The sequence below is a fragment of the Oratosquilla oratoria genome, chromosome 18 (genome assembly GCF_046742065.1).
Source record: "Oratosquilla oratoria isolate Oo_2021 chromosome 18, ASM4674206v1, whole genome shotgun sequence".
NCBI lineage: Eukaryota > Metazoa > Arthropoda > Malacostraca > Stomatopoda > Squillidae > Oratosquilla > Oratosquilla oratoria.
Genome location: NC_134794.1, coordinates 38,174,305 through 38,199,191, shown reverse-complemented (window position 1 = coordinate 38,199,191; position 24,887 = coordinate 38,174,305). Strand labels below are relative to the sequence as shown.

The window sequence follows — 24,887 nt, the reverse complement described above, 5'->3', positions numbered from 1 at the left end:
AATATTGCTGATAGACTTTAATAACATACAATATTCTATATTAGAACTTTCATTCCAGCTTTGATTTCCTCCAAACAGTTAACAATATAGCAAACAGCCACACTAATTGACATGCTGATGTCTGTTAGCATAAGTAGTCCAACTCTAAGAGAAACTGCAAACTATCTCTCTGCTGAGGCCATGTGCTTCAACAGGTTGCTGACAAGTTTCTCTAACTTTTTAAGTTCTTGTTGACTATCTGTTTTAAACTGAAGGCACTGCAAATAGAAGAAAAATATTTCAAGTGAAATTTGAAAGGATGAAAGGCTAGTGATTTTATGTTTTGTATCTCTGCCTGTTCTATCATAAAATAACAACTCAAAATATTTCCACATAAGAGTCTTATCTTAAAATCAAACTTTGTCCTACACTCCTGGCTGGTCTATCATCTACCACAATGTGGGCAGTAGGTTTCCAGTCAATGAAACCCAAGGTAACAACTGTTATTATCTACCACAACTTACTTAAAGTATTTTTGCATTAGAATATTGTCTATGTTCAAGGGTAAACAAACTACTTCAACTAGATATTTTACCACATATTTCAACTAGATATTTTACTACATATTTCACTCAGTCTTTTTGTATTACATCCCAGACTGGACATTTATATGAGTGAGAGAGAGAGTGTGTGTGTATTTTACCTAGTTGTATTTACCTAGTTGTATTTTACGGGAAGGGGAGCTATGCTCGTGGGGTCCCGTCTTCATATCTCATTTTATCTAAACTATTTTTAAATTCATGTATTGTTTTTGCACACACCACTTTCTCATCTAACTTGTTCCAACTGTCTATTGCTCTGTGAGGAAAGCTGTTCTTTTTCAAATCTCTTCTATAGCTGTCTTTTTTTATTTTCTTTCCGTGTCCTCTTGTATTTCTGTCATCCCATTTTATCAGATTCTCTCTATCAGTAATTTCTATGCCTTTCATGATTCTGTAAATAGCTATCAAATCTCCTCTCTCTCTTCTTTGCTCTAGTGTCTGTAGTTTAAGTTTTTGTAGTCTCTCTTCATATGATAGTTTTGAGAGTGTTGGTGCCAATTTTGTAATTGCTCTTTGTATTCTTTCAAGTTTTTTTATACATTTTTTTGTACTTGGTGACCATATCGTTGCTGCATATTCCAATCTTGGTCTTATCAGGGTGATTAGGATTTTCCTCACCATTTCTTCATCCAGGTATGTAAATGCCACTTTGATTGTTCTTATTAAATTATAGGTTTCTCCAAAAATCTTATTTATATGTTTCTCAGGTGACATATTATTCATAACAATGACTCCCAGGTCCTTCTCATTTTCTACTCTTTTTATTCCTTCTTCTCCCAAATTATATGATCCTGTTATTCTGTTTTTGCTTTTTCCAAATTCCATTATACTACACTTTTTTGTATTGAACTCCATCTCCCACTTCCTACTCCATTCTTGTACTTTATTTAGATCTCTCTGTAGTGATTCACAATCTTCTTCAGTTTTCACTCTTTTCAGTAATTTTGCATCATCTGCAAAGAAGCTCATATAGCTTTCAATTCCTTCATCCATATCATTAATATATATAGCAAACATTATTGGGGCCAGAACTGTTCCCTGCGGGACACCGCTTATTACTTCATTCCATTTTGAGTGCTGATCTCTTATCACTACTCTCATTTTTCTTTCTTGCAAAAAGTCTTCCATCCAATTTAGCAATTTACCTTGTATTCCTCCTTCATATTCTAATTTCTTAAGCAGCTTCTTATGTGGTACTTTGTCAAAAGCTTTTTTTAGGTCTAGAAATGCACAATCAGCCCATCCATCTCTTTCTTGTATTATATCTATTAGCCTTGAATAGAAACATATTAAATTGGTGACGCATGATCGTCCTTGTCTGAATCCAAATTGCCTTGGATTTAGTACGTTGTTTTTTTCCAAGTATTTTACCCATCTACTTTTGATAATTCTTTCACAAATTTTTGCTATTGTACTTGTTAGAGAGACTGGTCTATAGTTGGTAGGTTCTTCTTTATTTCCTCCTTTATATATAGGTACTATATTTGCTTTTTTCCAATCTTCTGGAACTTTTCCTTCTTTTAAGGAACTGCTTATTATGCTATGTATTTTGTCTGCCAGTTCATTCCTACATTCTTTCAGAATCCAGTTTGCTATTTCATCTGGCCCATGCGATTTTCCGACATCAAAATTACCCAAGTGTGTCAATATTTCATTCTTTGTTACTTCTATTTCTTCCATAGGGGGGACTTTTTCTTTCCACTCAATCTCTTCAGGTTGTATATTTTCCCTTGTAAACACTGATTTAAAATGTTTGTTCATAATTTCTGCCATTTCCATTTCCTCAGTGTATTCAACTCCTCCTTGTCTCAATTTCTCCAAGTCTTGTTTGTTTTTCAGTTTATTGTTTACAAATCTGTAGAATAGTTTTGGTTGATCTTTACACTTTTCTATAACATCTTTTTCATATTTTCTTTTTTTCTCTCTGCACTTTTGTACATATTCATTTCTATAACCAGTATATATTTTCCATTTTTCAGGTCTGTGTTTTTTCCATCTGGTCCAGGCTTTGTCTCTTTTGTCTTTTAACTCCCTACAACTTTTGTTGTACCAGCATTTTACATATTCTTTTTCTTGTTTTTGTCTTGGGACATACTTTTCCACTCCTTTTTTGTAAATTTTTGTCAAAATATTCCATTTCTCTTCCACTGATGTTTCTTCTTTGTATATTTCATCCCAGTTTTCTTGTTGGAAGAATTCTCTTATTTTATCAAAGTTTGTTTTTTCATACATCATTCTTCCTTTTCTATATTGTTCATTTCTTTTCATATATTTTTCTTCATTAAGTTCCAGTTCAATCAATATGTGGTCACTTTTACCTATTGGTGTTTTATATTCAATCTTGTCCACTATTCTAGGTTCAGATGTAATTATTAAGTCTAGCCTCGATGGTTCTTCTTCATTTCTATACCTAGTGTTCTCTTGTATCCATTGTGTCATTGAATGGTCAGTAATCATCTCAAGTAGAGCATTTCCCCATGAGTCATCACCACTCTTTACTGTCATTTCTTCCCAGCAGATTTCTTTGCAATTAAAGTCGCCCATCATAACTATTCTTCCTCCGTCTTCCATTATTTTAGTTAATGCTATCTTTGTGTCCTCTAGCATACTTTTATATTCACTCTCCTCCCATGAGGCTGTTTTCGGAGGCACATAATTGATCACAAATTTTCTGCTCTTCTTATCTCTGTCTTCCACTTCTATCATAATCATCTCTACTGTATTCTTTCCATATATGACACCTTTCACATTTATATCCTTCTTAGTCAGGAACATAACTCCACCCCCTTGCTTTTTCTCTCTGTTTCTAATCCAATAATTGTATGCATCATGTCCTACACTGTTGGGTGGTAGTGGGCCTTTTAATTTTGTTTCTACAATTCCCATTATGTCCGGTTCTTTTTCTTTCAAATAATCATTCAGCTCATTCAATCCTGTTATTAATCCATCTATATTTGTGTAAGACACTCTTAGTTTTCTGCCACTTCCATTGTGTTCTCTGTTTCCCTTATGTTTTTCTTTTGTGTGTCGAACTTCCTTAGTTTCATGTTCACTACTCTCCAATAGAATCTCTCTTTCTCTGACTCCGTTCTGTTCTCGTTTTTTGTCTTAGCTTCCAGTCTTTTCTGCTTTTCTTCCTCTCTTTCCTCTTTATTCATTTCTCTTTTTATCCATATATTTTTGTATTGTTCACTTGTTGCTAGTTTCCCTGTTTTGGATAAGATATTCTCTGCCGTTGTTTGTGACTTGAATTTAATCTTAATTGGTCTGGTCTTGTCTGTGCTATACTTTCCGAGTCTAAATTTCTCTTCGATTTGTTTCATAATTCCTGGTTCATCTTCCTGAACTGATTCTAGTAATTGGCTTACTTTTTCATTTTCCTCTTTGATTCTTGTGGTTCTATCTGTGTTGTGTTTCTCTTCCATTCCTAATATAATTATACATTTCTTCTTGTCTGCTAAATCCCTTACTATATTCTCCTTTTGTCTCATCACTTTAATAACTGAGTCTTCATTATGTTCTTTCAATTGCTGTTTGACTATGTCAGTGAATGAAATCTTATTTCCTTCTTGGGTTTGCTTCCAATTTTTACTTTCTTTAGCTATTGTTTCTCTGTTTTCTTCTTCAATTCCTCATTCTCCCCCTTTACCTCTCTTAACTGTCTTTTTAGTTCTTCTATTTCATCAGTTAAGTTTCTATTCGCCTTTTCCAGTTCTTCCAATCTTTCAACCCTTTGTAAAATGGTGTTCATATGACCTAACCTACTCTCCAAGTCCTCGATCACCTTATCAACCTTCTTCTCTAGTCTTGTCAGTCGGGGGGGGTTTGTGTCCCCCCCACTCTCTTTAAATCCCTTGAAAATATTCTCATCACTTTCTACTGTATTGTTCCTATCTATACTTCTAATCTTTACATTCTTATTAGACATTCCGTCGTCCTCCAGCTCGTCTTGTGGTCTTTTGTTTACTTTACGGCGGTCTATTTGGACCAAGTCCTCTACTTCCTCATTACCTTCCATTTTCCCAGCAATCCCTCCCCTTCTCCTCTTTCCTTACTTTCCCACTACCTCACGAGCAATTTCCCCCCCCCCCCCTGCAAATACAAAAAGGCACTTCTCTTTGCGTTGGTATCCACAATCTGCACTTTTCTTCAGAGCGTTCTTCAAGCCGTCCGTTCGTTGAAAGTGTGTGTGTGTGTGTGAGAGAGAGAGAGAGAGAGAGAGAGAGAGAGAGAGAGAGAGAGAGAGAGAGAGAGAGAGAGAGGGGGGGGGGAACACTTACCGAAAAGTCATCAGTGACCTTGACTTTGAGGCAACAGTTGGCATGGTCATATTTCATTGTGCAGCGTGTCTGGAAGCAAGGGAATACAGGAATTAAAACATTGGTTTTCAATATTCATTATAATCTTAGCTCCACTAGTTAGCACTTGCCACAGCTTAATTTTACCATGCATTACTTCCCAAATTTAAGAGCAAAGATTATACAAGGACAGGAAGGTGACCTTCAAGACCAGCAGCAGCAATTATTTGAATTATTACAATTTTCTTTTTTTCTTTTTCACTCATTACCTGCTCTGTGAGATAGCACCATGCTTTTACTGTTATCATTCATTAGCTCCAGCACAGAACTGAACCAATACTTTCTCACCTCCAGATGCTAATCTTCTTGTCTACTTGTCCACCCAGCTACCATGCTCTTCATTATTGTTCTCGATTATTTACTGTATTTTTTTACATTTTTATTTTTGTTGCTATACACATTGCTAGATGGCTAGGCATAGCTGAGAAACATCCTTGCCCCTTTCATGCCCATCATCCATGTCCCTTTCATTTCTTCCTATTTCAATAATGTGAAGACTACTTCATCATTTCCCCTGGCAATACTAGCAGTTCACCATCCAAATTCCACACTCATGGAACTGGTTGTCAAATTAATCTATACTGTACATCTAACAATGCAATCCCCATTACCCGAATTATTCAAAGTAAAATGAGAGAATTACACACGAGAGAGTAGAAATCTGGCAGGGTTGATATGGGATAACCTAACCTTGACAATCATAAAAGTAAGATTGTGGGGGGGAGATATATGGATTGCTAAGGAACAAAGGTGGCATTTCACTACATGACGAGATGAAAAAAACCAGTCTCGAGTCCAACCAAAATTAGAATACACAGTAGTGCTTTGGTCCCCACACAAAGTAAAAGTTTACAAGATCAGACAATAGTGGCAAAAAGCAATCCTGAAACTATTCCTTGGGAAATGAACAAATTACAAAAATAAAAGAGGAGAAAGACATGGGAGTGTTGATACAAGACAATCTGTCACCTGACAGACATATCAGCAAGATTGTGGGAGACATATGGACTACTGTAGAAGATTAACCCCTTTGATACGATGATGCCTACATAGGCATCATGTGAAGCAAGTGGGTATGCAAGGATGCCGATGTCGGCATCTTGATTATATTTTTTGTAGTCGTACCTGCGTGACCCCCATACTCTGTAAACTGGCTTCATCATATTTTCTATGGTTATCATAATTCCGTCTCCTCCCATCCTTACATCACAGCATCATAAATGCACAGCCAATCTCCACTCACCCCTATCTTCTGCCTTCTCCCTTCCTTGCTCAAAGCCCCTTCACCCCATCCATCCATTTCATCCTATTCTGGTTGTACACTGGATTTTTAGCTTGCTTGTGCAATAGCACTTTGGGATCTAGTCATGTCTATATAAAGCTGAGATAGGAAATTACACTACTGAACTGCATGCCTGATGGCAACATATTCTGCTTCACAAGTTTTTTTTTTAGATTTCCAAGATATAAGGGGGCCATGACTATTTAGTTCAAAACAATATCCTCGACACAGTGTCATCAGAAGAACCCCAGTCAGAATCATAGTAATCAAACAGCCCCAACCCTGCTTTTGATTTACAAAATTCAAGGTCATGACCTACTGTTCCCTTGATATACTTTAAACTCTTCAATATGAGTCAAATATTCATCTGCACGTTAGGCTGCCTGATATATGATAGTGCATCACAATACACACTTTATGAAATATAAAGCTACAGCTGTTATACTCATTCTCCTGCATCTTGCATCCAGAATGTTTATAACCACAGAAAATGTGGTCAAGCCTTTCCACTGAATTCAGGGGTCACTCATTCACAGCTACAAAATAAATATAATCAGGACAACAATGCTGGCATCCTTTTATACCCAACTCACAGCTCATAATGCCTATGTGGGCATCATCATATTGTAGAGGTTAACCCCAAGCATACAATGATGCCAATGTCAGTGTCATGGGGTGTGAGTGGGTATATGAGGAAGCTGGTGTTGATGACCTGATTACTTTTATTTTGTACTTGTAGTTGAGTGACCCCCATATTCTGTGGTTATCAACATCCAAGGTGAAAGAGAATGAATATTACAGCTGTAACTTTATATCTTACAATATATGTATTGTGATGCCTCATCATACATTGGGCAGCCTAACACTGCATGCAAGTATTTGACTTGTATTGAAAAGATTAATGCATGTTTGGCTAAACCAAGGTGAGATACAGTGGGCTTTGACATAGACTGGGATAATTTTGTAACCACAAAACATAAGTCAGTCCTGGTTGCAGTTATAATATAAATCAAGCTTCATACTATTTCCCTATAAATTTTGGTACTGTCTAGTACAATGGATTCGTTACCTAATACCTTATTCATACAAAGATCATATGGAATACATTTGGGTTTGCAGTCTGATATACTGAAACATTCCAAAAGTTTCTCACAATAACCTTTATGGTGCATTACTATGCAATGGTCTATGCATACAAACTAAATACCAAGGAAACATGACAATCTTCTTAAATCTTTCATTTTGAATTTCAAACAGAGAATTTAATTTTGCTGTATCACTAGCAGCTAATATCATCTACCCAAAATAATATTAGTACAAGAGTCTTTATCTGTCTTTTGGTACTGTCTAGTACACTGGATTTGTTACTTAATATTTTATTCATACTAAGGTCATTTGGGTTTGCAGTCTGACATACTGAAACATTCCAAAATTTTCCCACAATAACTTTTCTGGTGCATTACTATGCAATGATCAATGCATACAAACTAAATACCAAGGAAACATGACAATCTTCTGAAATCTTTCATTTTGAATTTCATACTAAGACTTAACTATAGAGAATTTAATTTCTCTGTATCACTAGCAGCTAATATCATCTACCCATTAAAAAACTAGAAAGGCTACAAAGAGCAACAACCAAACTAGCACCAACTCTTTCTGAACTAACATACGAGCAAAGACTGTCCAAATTAGAACTACCAACATTGGAACAGAGAAAAGAAAGAGGCAACCTGCTGACTATCTATAGAATAATGAAAGGAATGGAAGTTTTAGATAGGGATGACTTGTTAATATGGGACAGTGGTAAAACGAGAGGACACAAAAAGAAACTAGAAAAAAAAAGATAGTTACAGAAGAAATTTAAAAAGGAACAGCTTCCCACACACAGTGATAGATACATGGAATGAATTAGACAATGAAACAGTGTGTGCAAACACTATACAAGATTTTAAGAAAAAAATTAAGGCCGAGAGATACAAAGACGGGTCACCACGAGCATAGCTCCCTTCCCGTATAATACAACTAGGTAAATACCCAAAATAATATTAATACAAGTCTTTATCTGTCTTTTGGTATGCACAGTGGTCAACTTGGGATTGTTCAAACCCTTGGACAGTTCAAGGGTTTGAACAAATTTCTGCCAATTTGCTTTAAACCATACAGAATAATTTACTGACTAGATTGTCTCCATTCTCATGAGTCTCAATAAATCCTGGCTGCTCTAGATAGATCAACATATTCTGATATGCTGTCTTTACATCCATCTCATGGAGTAATAAATTCTTTTCTACAGCCAGCTGTAATAACATTCTTAGTGAAGCGAGTCTGGCTGTTGCTAAAAATGTTTCATTATAGTCTATGCCTTGAACCTGGGAAAAACCTTTTGCTACAAATCTGGCTTTATATCTCCACTATTTGTGTCACTTATTGTCATTTAGTCCATATTGTTTCTCTGACTTATTAAAAAGTTCTCTGCAGTTTAAAAAAAATTATAAAGTTAAATTATTTGTGTCTACCTCTACAAGAAAGTGGTTTTACGAAACTTGAATTACATAATTCTCAGTGACAGCACCGTCTTCTTAATTAACCTATCTTCTTTGTTTTACTTTTCCTCTTGTTATATCTATTCTAATTTCTTTGTTATTCACTTATTATTTCTGCTGGTTTTATTTTCCTAAGCTTATCTATCTGATCAATTTAATCTAAAATTCCAAAATCGATATCTCTAATCATTTGTTTTGCATATGCATAAAAAAGGCCACTTAGTATTATTGTTAGAGAATCTAGCCCCATCTAGCTCCCCATGTACATTCTGTACATTAATTATACCATAGTTGCTGGGCAGTTATTGTAAGCTTTCTTTTCTTGTCTTTCTGAGTTCTATATGTTATCAATATATTTTCTGCCTCTTTTCTCCTATTTTGATCTCAATTGTGTATTTTCCTCACTATTCTTCATATTCATAATTCCTAAATTTGATATCAAATAGCCTGCAGCACTTGACACAATCACCATGACAATGCATAAAGAATGAACACAACTGATGACGTCACTGCAGAGTAGATGGTGGCTGGGTTGGTTTTGGGAGAATGGCGGAAGCAAATGATGTTTTGGGGATAGAATCAGCAATTTCAAGTTGAAAATAATAATAATAAATAAATAAATAAATAATAATAAAATAAATAAATATATATATATATATATATATATATAAATAATAATAATAATATTTTATTTAGGTATCGCCTTGGGAAGTACTAAACACAACATTACAAAGAAAGAGCATGGCCAAAATAAATAAATATATATATATTCATACACACACACACACATACTTGTCGGATTGACAGCGAAGATTGGAGATCCAGAAAAAAAAAAAAAAAAAACACAATTTTTGTGGATTACAGCGATGAGGGAATACCTGTGTTGTATTAGTAGGGAAGGGGAAAGCTCGTAGTGTAGTGGGCCGGTGAAGCAACAGGAGAAGGGGAGACATTATTGAGGAAAATGGAAGAAAATGAGGAAGGGGACGAATGGGCCCCGGACGTCAGAAGGGGTGTCAACAAAAGGTGTGCAGATGACACAGATGAGGTTGAACAGGTGAGCAGAGGTATTAAAAGTAGAAATATAGATAATAGCAGCTCCATGGAAACAGGAGATAACCACTTTTATGGGTATAATGAGGAGATGACAACCTCCCCTGACTAGTGAGTCTAGAGGAGAGGGAGAAAAAAAAAAAAAAAAAAAAATGCATGGGAGGTTGGTTTAATCAACTGACATTAGTTACACAAAGAGTTGATAAACTGGAAGAACTAAAAGAATCAAAACCTAACTAAAGAAATAGAATTAAAAAGACATTTAAGAGAAGTAAAGGATGAGAATGAAGAATTAAAGAGGAATAATAAAGAGAGTAGAGTCCATAGCAAAAGAGGTAAGTGGTTGGAAAAAAGTCCAAGAGAAAAGCAGATAAAAAGAAATGTATTATTATATTAGGAATGGAAGAGAAATATAATCCAAATAGGACTACAAGAGTACAGAAGGAAAAAGTAAACAAGGTAATAAAAGTAGTTCAAGAAGATGAACAAGAAATAGAGAAAGAAATTGAAGAAATATATAGACTAGGGAAATACAATATAGACAAGACCAGACCAATTAAGGTTAAATTCAGGTCACAAACAACAGCAGAGAATATCTTAGCAAAAACAGGGAAACTAGCAAAAAGTGATCAGTATAAACAGGTATGGATAAAAAGAGATAAAAAGAAGAAAAGAAAACAAAAAGAATAGAAACTAAGGGAAAAACGAGGACAGAACAGAGTCAAAGAGAAATTCTATTGGAGAGTAGTGGATACGTAAGTGATGGAAATGGTTCATAGGAAAGAAAAAGAGAAGGGAAGCAGAAAACAGGATGGAGGTAACAGAAAATTAAGTGTCTTTCACAAATATAGATGGGTTAATAACAGGCTTACATGAACTGAATAATTACCTGAAGGAAAAAGAACCGGACATAATGGGAACTGTGTAAACAAAATTGAAAGTTCCATTACCACCCAACAGTGTAGAACATGGTGTGTATAATTGTTCGATTAGAAACAGAGAGGTAAAACAAGGGGGTTGAGTTATGTTCCTGACTAAGAAGGATATAAATGTGAGGAATATCACATAAGGAAAGAATAGATTGGAAATGATTATGATGGAAATAGAGTACAGGGACAAGAAGAGCAGGAAGTTTGTAGCAAATTATATGCCTCCTAAAACAGCTTCATGGGGAGAGAAAGAACACAAAAATATGTTAGAAGACACAAGGATAACACTAAATAAGATAATGGAAGATGAAGGAAGAATAGTTATAATGGGTGACTTTAATTGTAAAGAAATCTGCTGGGAAGAGATGACAGTGAAAAGTGGAGACGACCTATGGGGAAGTGTACTATGGTACTTGATATGTTTATAGAACATACAATGACGCAATGAATACAAGAGAATACTAGGTATAGATATGAGAAAGAACCATCAAGACTGGACCTAATAATCACATCACAATCTGAAATAGTGGACAAGATTGAATATAAGACACCAATAAGTAAAAGTGACCACATATTGGTTGAACTGGAACTAAATGAAGAAAAACACATGAAAAAAAAAATATATATATATATATATAGAAAGGGAAGATTGATGTATGGAAATTTATTTCTTTTATAAAATAAGATTTTTTTTTTTTCAAAAAGCAGAAAGGGAAAGGATACACAAGGAAGAAACAACAGAAGAGAAATGGAATATTTTGACAAAAATTTATAAAGGAGTGGAAAAGTATGTTCTAAGACAAAAACACGAAAAAGAATATGTAAAGTGTTGGTATAACAAAAGATGTAGGGAGTTAAAGACAAAAGGGATAAAGCTTGGATAAAATGGAAGACAAAAGACCTGAAAAATGGAAAACATATACTAGTTATAGAAATCAATACATGCAAGTGCGCAGAGAAGAAAAGAGAAAATACGAAAAGGATGTCATAGAAAAATGTAAAGATCAAACAAACTGAAAAACAAACAAGAATTAGTGAAACTACAACAAGGAGTTGAATACACAGAGGAAATAGAAATGGCAGAAATTATGAATAAGCATTTTAAATCAGTGTTTACGAGGGAGAACATACAACTTACAGATGTTGAGTTGGAGGAGAAAGCCCCCCCCCCCTATGAAAAAGATAGAAGTAACAAGGAAAGAATTAATGAATCACTTGAGTTATCTTGATGTCAGAAAATTGCATGGACCAGATGAAATGGCAAACTGGATTTTGAGAGAATGCAGGAACAAACTAACAGACAAAATACATAGTCTTATAAGTAGTTCATTAAAAGAAGGAAAAGTTCCAGAAGATTGGAAAAGAGCAAATATTGTACCAATATATAAAGGGGGAAACAAGGAAGACCCTACTAACTTTAGACTGGTATCTCTTACAAGTACAGTAACTAAAATTTGTGAAAGAATGATCAAAATTAGATGGGTAAGGCATTTGGAAAAAAACAATGTACTAAATCCATGGCAATTTGGATTTAGACAAGGGCGATCATGCATCACAAACTTGATGTGTTTCTATTCAAGGCTAATAGATGTAATACAAGAAAGAGATGGATGGGCTGATTGTGCATTTCTAGACCTGAAAAAAGCTTTTGATAAGGTGCCATATAAGAAATTGCTAGAGAAATTAGAAACTGCAGGAGAAATACAGGGCAAACTGCTGAAGTGGATGGAAGACTACTTGCATGAAAGGAGATTGGTGATACGAGGCAAACATTCTAACTGGGATGACGTGATTAGTGGAGTTCCACAAGGAAAAATTCTGGCTCCAATAATGTTTGCTATATATATCAATGATATGGATTAAGGAACTGAAAGTTATATGAGCTTCTTTGAGGAAGATGCAAAACAGTTGAAAAAAGTGAACACTGTAGAAGATTGTGAGTCACTGCTGAGTGGTCTCAATAAAGTATGGGAATGGAATAGGAAGTGGAAGATGGAATTCAATATTAAGTGTAGCATAATGGAATTTGGAAGAAGCAAAAAAGGAATAGTGGGATCATATAAATTGGGAGAAGAAATAAAAAAAAGTAGAAAATGAGAAGGACCTGGGAGTCATTATTATAAATAATATGTCCCCTGAATAACATATAAGCACAATTTATAATCTAATAAGAACTTATAATCTAATAAGAACAATCAGTGGCATTTACATACTTGGACGAAGAAATGGTGAAGAAAATACTAGTCACTTTGATAAGACCAAAATTGGAGTATGCAGTGACGACGTGGTCACCAAGTACAAAAAAATGTATAACAAAACTATAAAGAATACAAAGAGCAATTATGAAATTGGCACCAACACTCTCAAAACTATCATATGAAGAGAGACTGGCAAAACTTGAGCTACAGACATTAGAGCAAAGAAGAAAGGAGACTTGATAACTATTTATAGAATCATGAAAGGCATAGAAATTATTGACAGAGAGGATCTAATAAAATGGCATAGTAGAGATACAAGAGGACACGGAAAGAAAATCAAGAAAGACATTTATAGAAGAGACCTGAAAAAGAACAGTTTTCCCCACAGGGTAATAGACATTTGGAACAAGTTAGATGAAAATGTGGTGTGTGCAAAAACGATACACGAATTTAAATATAGTGTATATAAAACGAGCAAGCTGGTGGCAGAGTTTGGGAGAGTATGTGATAGAAGAAAGCTAAAGATAAATGTGGGTAAAAGTAAGGTGATGAGATGTACAAGGGGTGAAAGTGGCAGTAGAATGGAAGTGAACATTAAGGGAGAGCGACTGGAGGAAGTGGATAGTTTTAGATACTTGGGTGCAAGTGTAGCAGGAAAAGGTGGAGTGAAGGTGGAGGTAGAATGTAGATTGAGAGAAGCGAGTAAATGCCTTGGTGGTTTAAAGAGTGTAATGAGGAATAGACATTTGGGAATGGATGCGAAGAGGAGACTGTATGAAGGAGTGATTGTGCCAACAGCACTGTATGGGGCAGAAACGTGGAACATAAGAGAAGAAGAGAGAAGGAGTTTGAATGTGTTTGAGATGAGGTGTCTGAGAAGTATGGTGGGGGTTACTAGGCTGGATAGTGTGAGAAATGAGGAGATGAGGAGGAGAACAGGGGTGAAAAAGGATTTGGGAGATAGGGTTGATGAAAGAATATTAGGATGGTTTGGACACATGGAAAGAATGAGTGAAGAAAGACTAGTAAAAGAGGTATGGAAGGCAGATGTGGAGGGAGTGAACATGAGGGGACGTCCTAGGATGAGGTGGATGGATGGGGTGAAGGGGGCTTTGGGGAAGAGGGGAATGTCTGTTGAGGAAGGAAGGGAGAGGACGGAAGACAGAGGTGAGTGGAGAATGGTTGTATATGGATGATGTTGTGACTGCATGAGGAGGAATGGGCGGGGGGGGGTAGTATGTGTGAGTAAATTTTGACGCAGCCCGAAGGGATTTCTCCCCGTCCTCGCCTTATATGCAAAGGGGGACGGAGAGGGGGGGTCGCCGATTAAATGAAGCGGCCTTGCTGTGGATGTACTGTGTCTTGCGACACTGCTTCTGACCCAGGGCGGTGGGCAGGGTGCAGGGATGACCCGTCATCCAGGAGGTGCTCAGATGAGAGGAAGGGCAGGAGGGGTGTGGAGTGTATTTAGGGATGAAATGGGTGGGAGTGTTTTTATGCCTTTCCCTTTTTGGCTACCTCCCTTGGAAGGGGGAAAAAGCCTTGGTATATGTATGTATGTATAAAACGAGATATGAAGACGGGTCATTACGAGCATAGCTCCCCTTCCCGTAAAATACAACTAGGTAAATACACACATAAATATATCAAATATAAATAAGTAAATAATGATGAATAATAAACAAACATAAATAAATAATAATTGGGGGATTCTCTGTGAGATTGACTCGAAATTCAAATTAACACCCTCATCTCTCAGATTTTGCTGAAATTTTGTTTATACATAGTTTTAGGGCCCTAAACACATTTCTGAAATTTAAAGGTCAATTCGAACAACCATTCATGAGATATGACTTCAGATATTTTGAGGTCCCTAACATTTGGTGACCAATAACTACATACATACATACATATACCAAGGCTTTTCCCCCCTTACAAGGGAGGTAGCCAAAAAGGAAAAGGCATAAAATCATTCTCACCCATTCCATCCCTGAATACACTCCACACCCCTCCACCCTCCCTCTCATCTTAGCACCTCCTGGATGACAGGTCATCCCTGCACCTTGTCCACTGCCCTGGGTCAGAAGCAGTGTCGCAATAACTAGGGTGATAAATGTTAGTTATATAAATGTATATATATTTAGAATCAGAAGACAAGGAATCCTCATCAGTTTTAGAACTCTAGATTGGAAAAAAAAAAAAAAAAAAAAAAAAAAAAAAAAAAGGAGGGCAAGGGAATATACATATATATATATATATATATATATATATATATATATATATATATACATATATATATATATATGTATATATATATATATATGTATATATATATATGTATATATATATATATATATATATATATATGAGAAAAATGGAGGCATAAGCTTGGGCTATTAGAATCAGTAAAAAAAAAAAAAAAAAATCCTATAATTAACACGCGAGTTATCTATGTTTCCATCAATTGTCACCTATACATATTTTTCACATTCAAGCTCCTAATCCAATTACCTTTGATAAAGAAATAAAATCACATCTCTAGGCTATTACAAAGAGCCATATAAAATTTGTCTTTGTAATTTTCATGTAATTAACTTATAAGTGAACACTAATGTATTTACAAATTGTTTGTCAATTCATAAGAATGCTGAACAATCTGGTGATTTTTGCAATGTTACTAATTGTACAGAATCAGCACAGATAGTTGTAGTTTAGATCTACAAGTTAGTACAGGTTCAGCCAGAAGTGTGTGTGGTTGATTATTATGGTATTCTAATGAGCCTCACAAAATATCAAGAATTAAAATATAGTCTATAATTGTATTCTAAAATGTGTCATCTTCTTGTATATTTTTTATTTACAGATTTACAGAAATTACTCAGTGATATCTACATCTTGGCTTGATTATTAAGCCTTTTCAGCAAAATACTATGGTTCAGCACTTGAAATACTGCCAAGACCCTACTAAAAAGCATACGAAGTGCATAACAATCAATCTTATAAAAGTGACTGATGTGCTTATTAGAAAAGTGTGATGGAAGATTGTAATAAAGACTCATTATTGCATGTGAACTGTTGGACACTAATGATGAATAACCCTTCAATACTTAGAACTATTGAAAACAATGAAACTGAGCAACATTTATTTGAATCATCTTCAAGCAGTAATTTGAGTGACATAATATCTTCAAATCGAGATCTGTATGGTGAATACTTGGTTGAAGAAAATCCTTCAACTTCAACTGAACCAGTTTTAGCACTTCTGGACCAAACACCAGTCAAAAAAACAAAAGTGAGTGATAAGATTATTTAGGTTTGTTTGATTTATATGGTGTACAATTTTTCTTGCTAGATGTATTGCTTAGACACTTTTTAATAAAATAATGCAAATAGAAATCCTAATTATTATGCAATGTGATAAAAAGGCCTATAAAAATATCGGTAACAGACAAACTTTTCCTTTGCCGATCTTCAGCTGTTCTTGTAAGAATATATTGGCTGTGACATCAATACTGCTGTTTACATTTTGATGCATGTCATATGTGTGCACTATATAATGCAGTGCTGCACTGTCAACTTGATCAGTGATGTTATTTGTGTGTTAGCAATGTTTTCATCAAGTATTTAGTTCAAAAATGGTTGTGTCACCACAAATTGCAACAGTGATTCAACAAAACTTTCTGCTGCGGATGGACTTCATTTTCATTCCTTTCTAAAAGACCCTGTTTGCAAAAAGGACTGGATCACTCAGTGCAGACGGCATGAGTCACGGAAGCCTGGTTTGAAAGCAAAACTCTGTTATATATAAGAAAAAAAAAAAAAAAAAAAAAAAAAAAAAAAAAAAAACAACAGTACATTTGGAACCCTGGCTTTGGCGAGTCACTAGGAATTAGCATGAAGCTCATTCCAAAAGAAGATGCAACACCAACAATTTTTGTTATTGACAAGACCCCAGGTTTGGCAAACAAATACCATCGAAGGAGCACTGCTATTGAAGAAAGACAATGCCTGGAGGTAGGTGTATCAGTCTGTATCATGTGCAGAACCCTTACATGGCTAAGTGCCACCCTGGGGCAAAGTTCTCAGTGCCTCACCTCCGCTATCACCATTTCCCACCTCCATCCCTTACAGCCTGTTTTAGCTACTGGCTTAAAATATTTCACATTCTGTTGATTTTAATGCAAAAATCGTCAATTACAGTAAAATATGCAGGGCTCCTTTGACTTTTTTTTTATTATTATTATAATTATTTTGTCAGCCTTGAGGGTGGCATGTCCAGACTAGAATTGTCACCCCTTAAATGTGCCGCCCCAGGGCATATGCAACCCCCAACCCCATGTGAGGCCCCTGCGCCATCATCAGTTTGCATACAATAAAAATATCCCTGATATTTAGGGGACTCTTTTTTTAACACAAATTTGAAAATAGTTCTTTCTATACATATTTATTGCCCAGCACATTTTGAAGCTTGAGAAGAAAATTTTTTGTTTAGAACTTTCATGGTAATCTTATATTACTTATTTTTCATTTTCCTTTCACTGTTATATTACCATATCATAATCCTCATCACATATGTATTGCGACTGAATTGTGATAAGCCAAGTTAAATTATCTTGTGGGCCAGACATAGGTTATTTTTTAGAAGTGCACACCTATGTGATATAGCATTAGAAAATTATCATTCTTGTTAATCATAATATATAACGTAATATATGTTTTTCTTGGCAGAAATAACAAAATACCTTGTTAAAGCAAATATACTACAGAATGAAATTGTGAGCACAGCATCGAGATGCCATGTTGTCATCTGTCCAGTCCAGTCAGTGTCAGTAAGACAATAGTTTTCACATTGAGCAGTGGGTGTTCTCCAACTCCAAGTGATATTAATAAGTGCTGTTACAAAGACAATAGAGCTTGATTCAAGCTACGCAATAACTCTAATCCCCGCAGTCCGGTGAAGTAATCTGGCCATCAGCATCCGTGATGACGACCCAGATGATCTTTGGAATTACAGGTACCACATTATGGAAAGAATGAGTGAAGAAAGACTAGTGAAAGAGGTGTAGAAGGCAGATGTGGAAGGAGTGATCATGAGGGGACAACCTAGGATGAGATGGATGGGGTAAAAGGGGTATTGGGGAAGAGGGGAATGTCTGTTGAGGAAGGACGGGAGAGGAGAGAAGACTGGGGTGAATGGAGAATGGTTGTATATGGATGATGTGATGTATGAGGTGGAATGGATGGGGGATAGGGGATGAGGGAGTATGTGTGAAAAAAATTTACACAGCCTGTAGGGATTTCTCCTTGAATTCTCCTTTTCTGCATGAGGGAACAGAGTGGACTTGCTGTGTTTTGCGACGCTGCTTCTGACCCAGGGCAGTGTGGTGTATCATCCACCCACCGCCTTTGTTCGTTAGTATATAAATTTTAGCAACTTTTTTGTTATTAATTTCCAAGAAAAATGCATATTACATTGATGTATTATAATTTACAAAAATTTTAATTTTCTACTGCTATATCACATAGAAGTGCACTTCTAAAAATTTACTCTTGGGATCTAAATCAAATGTCTTGGGCTTGTTTAAAATAAAGAAGTGTTTCATTTACTTGTGTGCATGACCACAGAAATCACACATAGACGTCACAATCAGAGAAATTCATTTTTTTTTTCAGTAATCGAAACTACACACCCACACTCAGGTGATTAATTTTTTTTTTTAACATTTGGTCTGACAATTATCCCTACCGCCAGACCAAGCATCTACTAGTATTACAAAATTAGTCATCATATTTTGTCTACTGTATGTTTATTTGGTAACAAAGCATGTGCACATGCCTATTGCCCATGTCCCTTGTAATAATCAATGAACATGAGCATGTGGTGGCCTGGAAGCATAACCTATGGTCAATGGTCACCAGATTGTATTTCCTCTTTTGCTATAAATAAAATGTTATCATCTACACTAATGGTGGACAAAAGACACCAAGATCCACACAACGCCGGGCACATGACCTGAGCCACCAAGATCCACACATGTACGCCGGACTAGTGACCTGAGCCCCCGTCCCTTCTAGCTTACCTCACAAGAGAATGGAAGCTAGCTAACGTTACTCCCATATTCAAAAAAGGTGACAAAAAGAAACCAAATAACTATAGGCCTATAAGTTTGACTTCGATCATGGGAAAAATAATGGAAACTATCATCAGAGATGCTATCGAACATCATTTAGAAAGTAACCGTTTGATAAATGATAGCCAGCATGGTTTCAGACGGAAATGTTCTTGCGTGACTAACTTACTCGAATTCTACAACACAGTTATCTCGAATTATGACAAAAGAAACAATATAGATTTAGTATATCTAGACTTTGCAAAAGCTTTTGATACCGTTCCACACGAAAGACTACTTACTAAATTAGCTTTGCATGGAATAAGTGGTAGCCTATTAGGTTGGACTAGTAATTGGTTGAATGGTCGAAAACAGAGAGTTGTTTTAAATGGAAAAACTTCTGGATGGAAAAGTGTTGCAAGTGGAGTTCCTCAGGGTTCCGTTCTTGGGCCACTTCTATTCATAGTATATATAAATGATATAGACCATGGACTAAAATCTACTGTTTCCAAATTTGCTGATGATACAAAACTGTGCCGAGTGGCAAATGATCACACAAACCAATTAGATATTCAAGAAGATTTAGATAAATTACAGCAATGGTCTGAAAAGTGGCTAATGAAATTTAACACAAGTAAATGCAAGGTAATGTACGATTACAAGTTATTTGGAAATTCCTTAACAAAAGTGGATAGTGAAAAAGATCTCGGCGTAATTATCAGTAGCGACCTCAAATCATCCAAGCAGTGTATTTCAGCCTCTGAGAAAGCAAATAAGATTCTAGGACTGATTGCGCGATCTTTTGATTTCAAAAGTCCATCACTCATTAACAAGCTATATAAATCGTTAGTCCGTCCACATTTGGAATATGCCGTTTCCATATGGTCACTGAATCTCATTAAAGACATTGACAGACTGGAAAAAGTACAACGGCGAGCCACAAAACTGATTCCAAATATAAAAAATAAATCATACGAAAATCGACTAAAACATATGAATCTGTTTTCCCTAAAAAAAGTGTAGACTCAGAGGTGACTTGATACAGGTCTTTAAATTTCTAAGGGGAATTGACAACATCAAAAGTGACCAAATTTTTACATTGAATGATAACACTGGGTAACAGCCAAAAAATTGTCAGGGGTTTCTCAGCTGATTTAGACTAATTTTGGTGTTCTGAGTCCGAATATCACATTGGTTTTGCTCAATCTGGTCAACTTTTTGAGATACAGCCATAGGCCTACCTGACGAGCTATACATATGATAATTTGAAGAGTTTTGAGTTCAATCCTATTTTTCTTGAAGAATATAGCGAATTATTCATATATAAATGGTTGCTTCTGGTGTGTTTCAGTTTGAAATAGACTAATTGACTTATTTCTTTCTTTTCAGGGTATTGATATGGCTTCGGCGCGACGGCCATGCAGGAATAATCCTGACATTTTCTGCTACATTTGCGGAGAATACACGCTGTCAATGCACAGGAAGAGCATCACAAGCTTTGTGAAGCGTGCATACCAGGCTTACTTTCAAGTCAAGCTGGGTGACCAAGATAAGTCCTGGGCACCGCACACGGTGTGCATGACGTGCGTGGAATACCTCCGGCGGTGGACGAAGGGCACGAAAACTTCACTGAAGTTTGGGATTCCGATGGTTTGGAGGGAGCCGTCTGACCATGAATCGGATTGTTACTTCTGCGCCATCAATACTACTGGCATCAACCGGAAGAATCGGAGCAGCCTCCAGTACCCCGACCTTCCATCTGCCCGCCGTCCAGTTGCTCACTGCGAAGAACTTCCTGTACCAGCGTGCAGAGAGCTTCCTGACAGCGACGACGAGGCCACCACTGCATATGAGGGAGGAGATACAGAAGAAGAGTATGAAACACAAGATGGTCCGCAGCCCTTTTCACAATGTGAGCTTAATGATCTGGTTCGGGACCTCAGCTTGTCGAAGACTTCCGCCGAGCTGTTGGCCTCCAGACTCAAAGAGAAAAATCTACTCGGCGAGGACGCGCGTATCACGTTCTTTCGTAGAAGGCATCAGGACTACATGGGCTACTTCTGCCAGGAGGAAGACCTCGTGTACTGCCGAGATGTCGCCGGTCTTCTTGTTAAACTCGGCGCTCCTCAATATGATCCGAGAGATTGGCGACTCTTCATAGACAGTAGCAAGCGCTCTTTGAAGAGTGTGCTCATCCACAACGGGAACGAGTTTGCCTCAATTCCTCTTGCGCACTCCACAACTCTCAAAGAGAAATATGAAGCAGTCAAGTACGTGCTCGACAAAATCCAATATGAGCAGCACCAATGGCTCATCTGCGTCGACCTTAAGATGGTGAACTTTCTACTTGGTCAGCAGTCCGGGTACACAAAGTACCCATGCTTTATATGTAAGTGGGACAGTCGAGACAGAGCCCAGCACTATGTGAAGAAAGAGTGGCTGGCGCGAGAGCAGTTAGTACCTGGGGCGAGCAACATCATAAACGAACCTCTTGTTGACCGGGAAAAGATTTTGTTCCCACCGCTTCACATCAAGCTTGGGTTAATGAAACAGTTCACGTGCGCTCTGGACAAGGATGGGAGGTGCTTCAACTACCTGTGGCGAGCCGGCATTTTCGATGGCCCACAGATACGGCAGCTCATCAAGGACACAGAGTTCGAAAACTCCATGAACACGCTAGAGTGCGCCGCCTGGAGGTCGTTTGTGCAGGTGGTGAACAACTTCCTGGGGAACAAGAAGGCAGCAAACCACGCCACACTCATCAACAGCATGATAAAGAACTTCCAAAACCTCGGGTGTTTGATGAGTATAAAGATGCATTTCCTGTTCTCACACATGGAGAAGTTTCCTGAAAACCTTGGTGCGGTCAGCGACGAGCAGGGAGAAAGGTTCCATCAGGACATGCGTCAAATGGAGGAGAGGTACCAGGGGAGGTGGGACGCAGTCATGCTCGCGGACTACTGCTGGTCGCTGAAGAGAGACAACCCAGCAGCTGCTCACACACGGAATTCGAGGAAATGGCGATTTACGCCGTGAACTCCGAACTTTTGTGTCACGTAACGCTCATGTACATGTATTAAGCTTATCAAATGTAATCGAGTATATAAAAAATGAATGAATTAGGATACGTTGACTTTTACTTCCCCAGGAAAACGGAAAAACCGAATTTTTATGATCCGCAGAAATTGGGTTTTTGGACGAAAAATCGTTTTTTTCTTAAATGTCTGTAGCGAACAATCCTGACCTGATTGAGAAAAACCAAGGGCATTTTCGGACTCAGAGCATCACAATTAGTCTAATTCCGCTGGAAAACCCTGGACGATTTAAAAAACAAAAACTTTTGATACCCAGTGTAATCAGACAAGAGACAATGGTCTCAAACTGTCCGGAAATAGATTCAAATTGGAAGTAGGTAGAAACAACTTTGACCAACCGTGTAGTTAATGAATGGAATAAACTTCCTGCACAGGTAGTGCAATGTAGTTCAGTTCAAAGCTTTAAGAATCATTTAGATAAATACCTAAGTAAGATGCTGTAATGATTATAATTTATCTTATATTATTTGTTTTTTGTTTTGTTATCATTTGTCTGTCTGATTTTCATTTATTATTAGTTATATGTCAATTAATTATTATTTACTATTTACCTGTTTGTTTATTATTTAACTATACCTATGCATTTATTTATGTATTTTATTTGTTATTTACATTATCATAGTTTTTATTATTTTAGTATTAATATGATTTTTTTTTCGCATCCGACCTAGATATGGATCAAAAGGTCTCCTGTCGGCATGCTCCGCCTTTGTAAAACTGTTCTCTACTCTGTAATTCATATCTGCTGAAGAGGATCACACCAAGTGATCAAAATATACAGATCTCTATATCTTCGCTTATTCTTCTCCGAAAGTGGGTCATCAGTATTATAATACACCTAAATGATATTGAAAGCAGCTCTAGCAGGCGCTCAATCAAGCACATATAATCTCATGTTGTTGGTCTATACACTGACCAGTTACATATTAGGTGACATCTATGATGGTGAAACACATGTACAAATATCTATGTACACATGATTATGATGATTATGTTATGTACGTTACATCACATCACGCAAAGTAGCTCATGCTTGCCTGCTGCATGCATGTGTTAAAATGTTACTGATCAGCAAAATATTTGACCACTTGATAGCTGCAATCTAAAAGCAGGCTGTTCTGGATCCCAGCTCTACAGCTGCTGCGTGCTCTGTGCAGCACATGTTCAATGGGGGCGATTTCATTTGAGCATATTTATTTAAAGCATATACTTCATATTTTCATATTGAAATGGGAAAATATGAAATGGTAATGACTATTTCACATAATTCATAATCTTTTTCATCACACTAAAACAATACTTTGGCAGATAAGATTAAACCCATTTTTGGCTAGTATGCCGTGATTTTGGCTAGCAGGCTACCATTAATTTCGAACCCTACCCTGCATACATTTTTTGGTTAAGAACTTAAGACTTAAGTAGGTTAGAATGAAAAAATAGTGAATACTCTCAACAAAAATGGCACTTCAGTGCAGCAGTGGGAAGATTGCTGGAATTATTTTCTCACAATCTCTTAGATTTAATATTAATTTCCACTAGAAATGTTACTAAGTTGTTGAGGTTGTGCTATAAAATCTAAATACAAAAAATATACAATCTATTGTATGAGCTAGTGAGACACAAATTCCTTTGCTTTTAGCAAGGTTTTTTGTTATTAATTTCTGCCATGAAAAACTTATATTACATTGTTGCATTAAATTTAAATAAATATTTAATTTTCAATTGCTATTTTGATATTCATATTGCATAGCCTGACTACTAATAAAAATACCCCTGCTACCATTCAGAGAAGGTTCCCCTGACACACCCTTTGCTATTGGAAAAAAAGAATACGGTATTCACCTGTATATTTCCCCTCTCACTCCTAAATTCCAAATTTGCTACAAGTTGGCCGTGGACAGTTTACAGTTACAGTATCGAACGTCTCTCGACAATCAAGATACACAAATAAATTAAACAAACACCAACGATCTGGTTAAGTTAAGACAGAGTAATAACACTAATAACATATGTCTCCACCAACACTATTCCCTCAAAGTTATCATGAAGTCGAAATAACAGTCAAAATCGAGCAAGAAAAGTGTTTGTAATGGGGGTCATCACGATATGGTTCGAGCTGTTAAGTTTAAAAACAAAACTCAAACTCGTCACTTTTTGTTCGAAAAAGGATAAAACTTACTTTTGAGTTAAACAGTTTCTTTGTACTTACTCTGTCTGGTGAACTGAGATATAACCTCTCCGCTGCCTTCTCAAAATCTTCAAAATTTTCTAAATAGACCATCACCTCAGGATCTTGAAACTCCGACTCCTTTCATCAATGGAAACAGAAGATGAAGATATATTTGAGTGATTTATATATCAAATTTAAATAAATAGTTAACAATTTTATTCAACGTCTAAATGAGAGGAATAGTAATACTTTTCTCACTGAAAAAATAAATTAACTATATAAAATAGTATAATTTTGCTACAAATAGACAACAAGAAATCTTGTGATTCTAAACATCAATGTTTACATACACCAACGTGTAACTTGTGTATTTATCCTAAAGGCCTGTACAGGTGAAAAGAATATGCACACAAGGACAATATTATCATGAATCTGTGAAGGCAGACAAAATAATTATTTATAATAATCAAGAGCGGAAAATATACAATTTGTAATGACACCAGGGGTCCACAATACGCAGACTGGTAATAATACCACAGGTAAAAAAGTCATGGGGAAAACCACA

The 24,887-nt window shown here is 36.4% G+C and overlaps 1 protein-coding gene across 2 annotated transcripts; it reads right to left on the bottom strand.

Annotated features, from left to right (window-relative positions):
* Positions 1 to 4: 4 nt before the first annotated feature.
* On the bottom strand, positions 5 to 24,887 carry LOC143035157 (signal recognition particle 9 kDa protein-like). Of its 2 annotated transcripts, none has more exons than XM_076201790.1 (4): positions 24,857 to 24,887; positions 24,362 to 24,460; positions 4,862 to 4,930; positions 5 to 257 (listed from the first exon to the last, which is right to left on the bottom strand). In XM_076201790.1, exons 1-4 carry the CDS (start codon positions 24,872 to 24,874, stop codon positions 162 to 164), a joined length of 282 nt encoding a protein of 93 aa, XP_076057905.1. In that variant the 5' UTR covers positions 24,875 to 24,887; the 3' UTR covers positions 5 to 161. The 2 variants fall into 2 exon arrangements, with proteins under 2 accessions (XP_076057905.1, XP_076057906.1); XM_076201791.1 differs by lacking the exon at positions 24,857 to 24,887 and adding an exon at positions 24,808 to 24,852.

What these genes read in the sequence shown, in the direction of transcription:
- LOC143035157 (XM_076201790.1), bottom strand. An exon ending in ATCTCAGTTCACCAGACAGA is followed by an intron (nt 4,931 to 24,361) that starts GTAAGTACAAAG and finishes CCTTGCTTCCAG; the next exon opens with ACACGCTGCACAATGAAATA. An exon ending in AGGTCACTGATGACTTTTCG is followed by an intron (nt 258 to 4,861) that starts GTAAGTGTTCCC and finishes TTCTATTTGCAG; the next exon opens with TGCCTTCAGTTTAAAACAGA.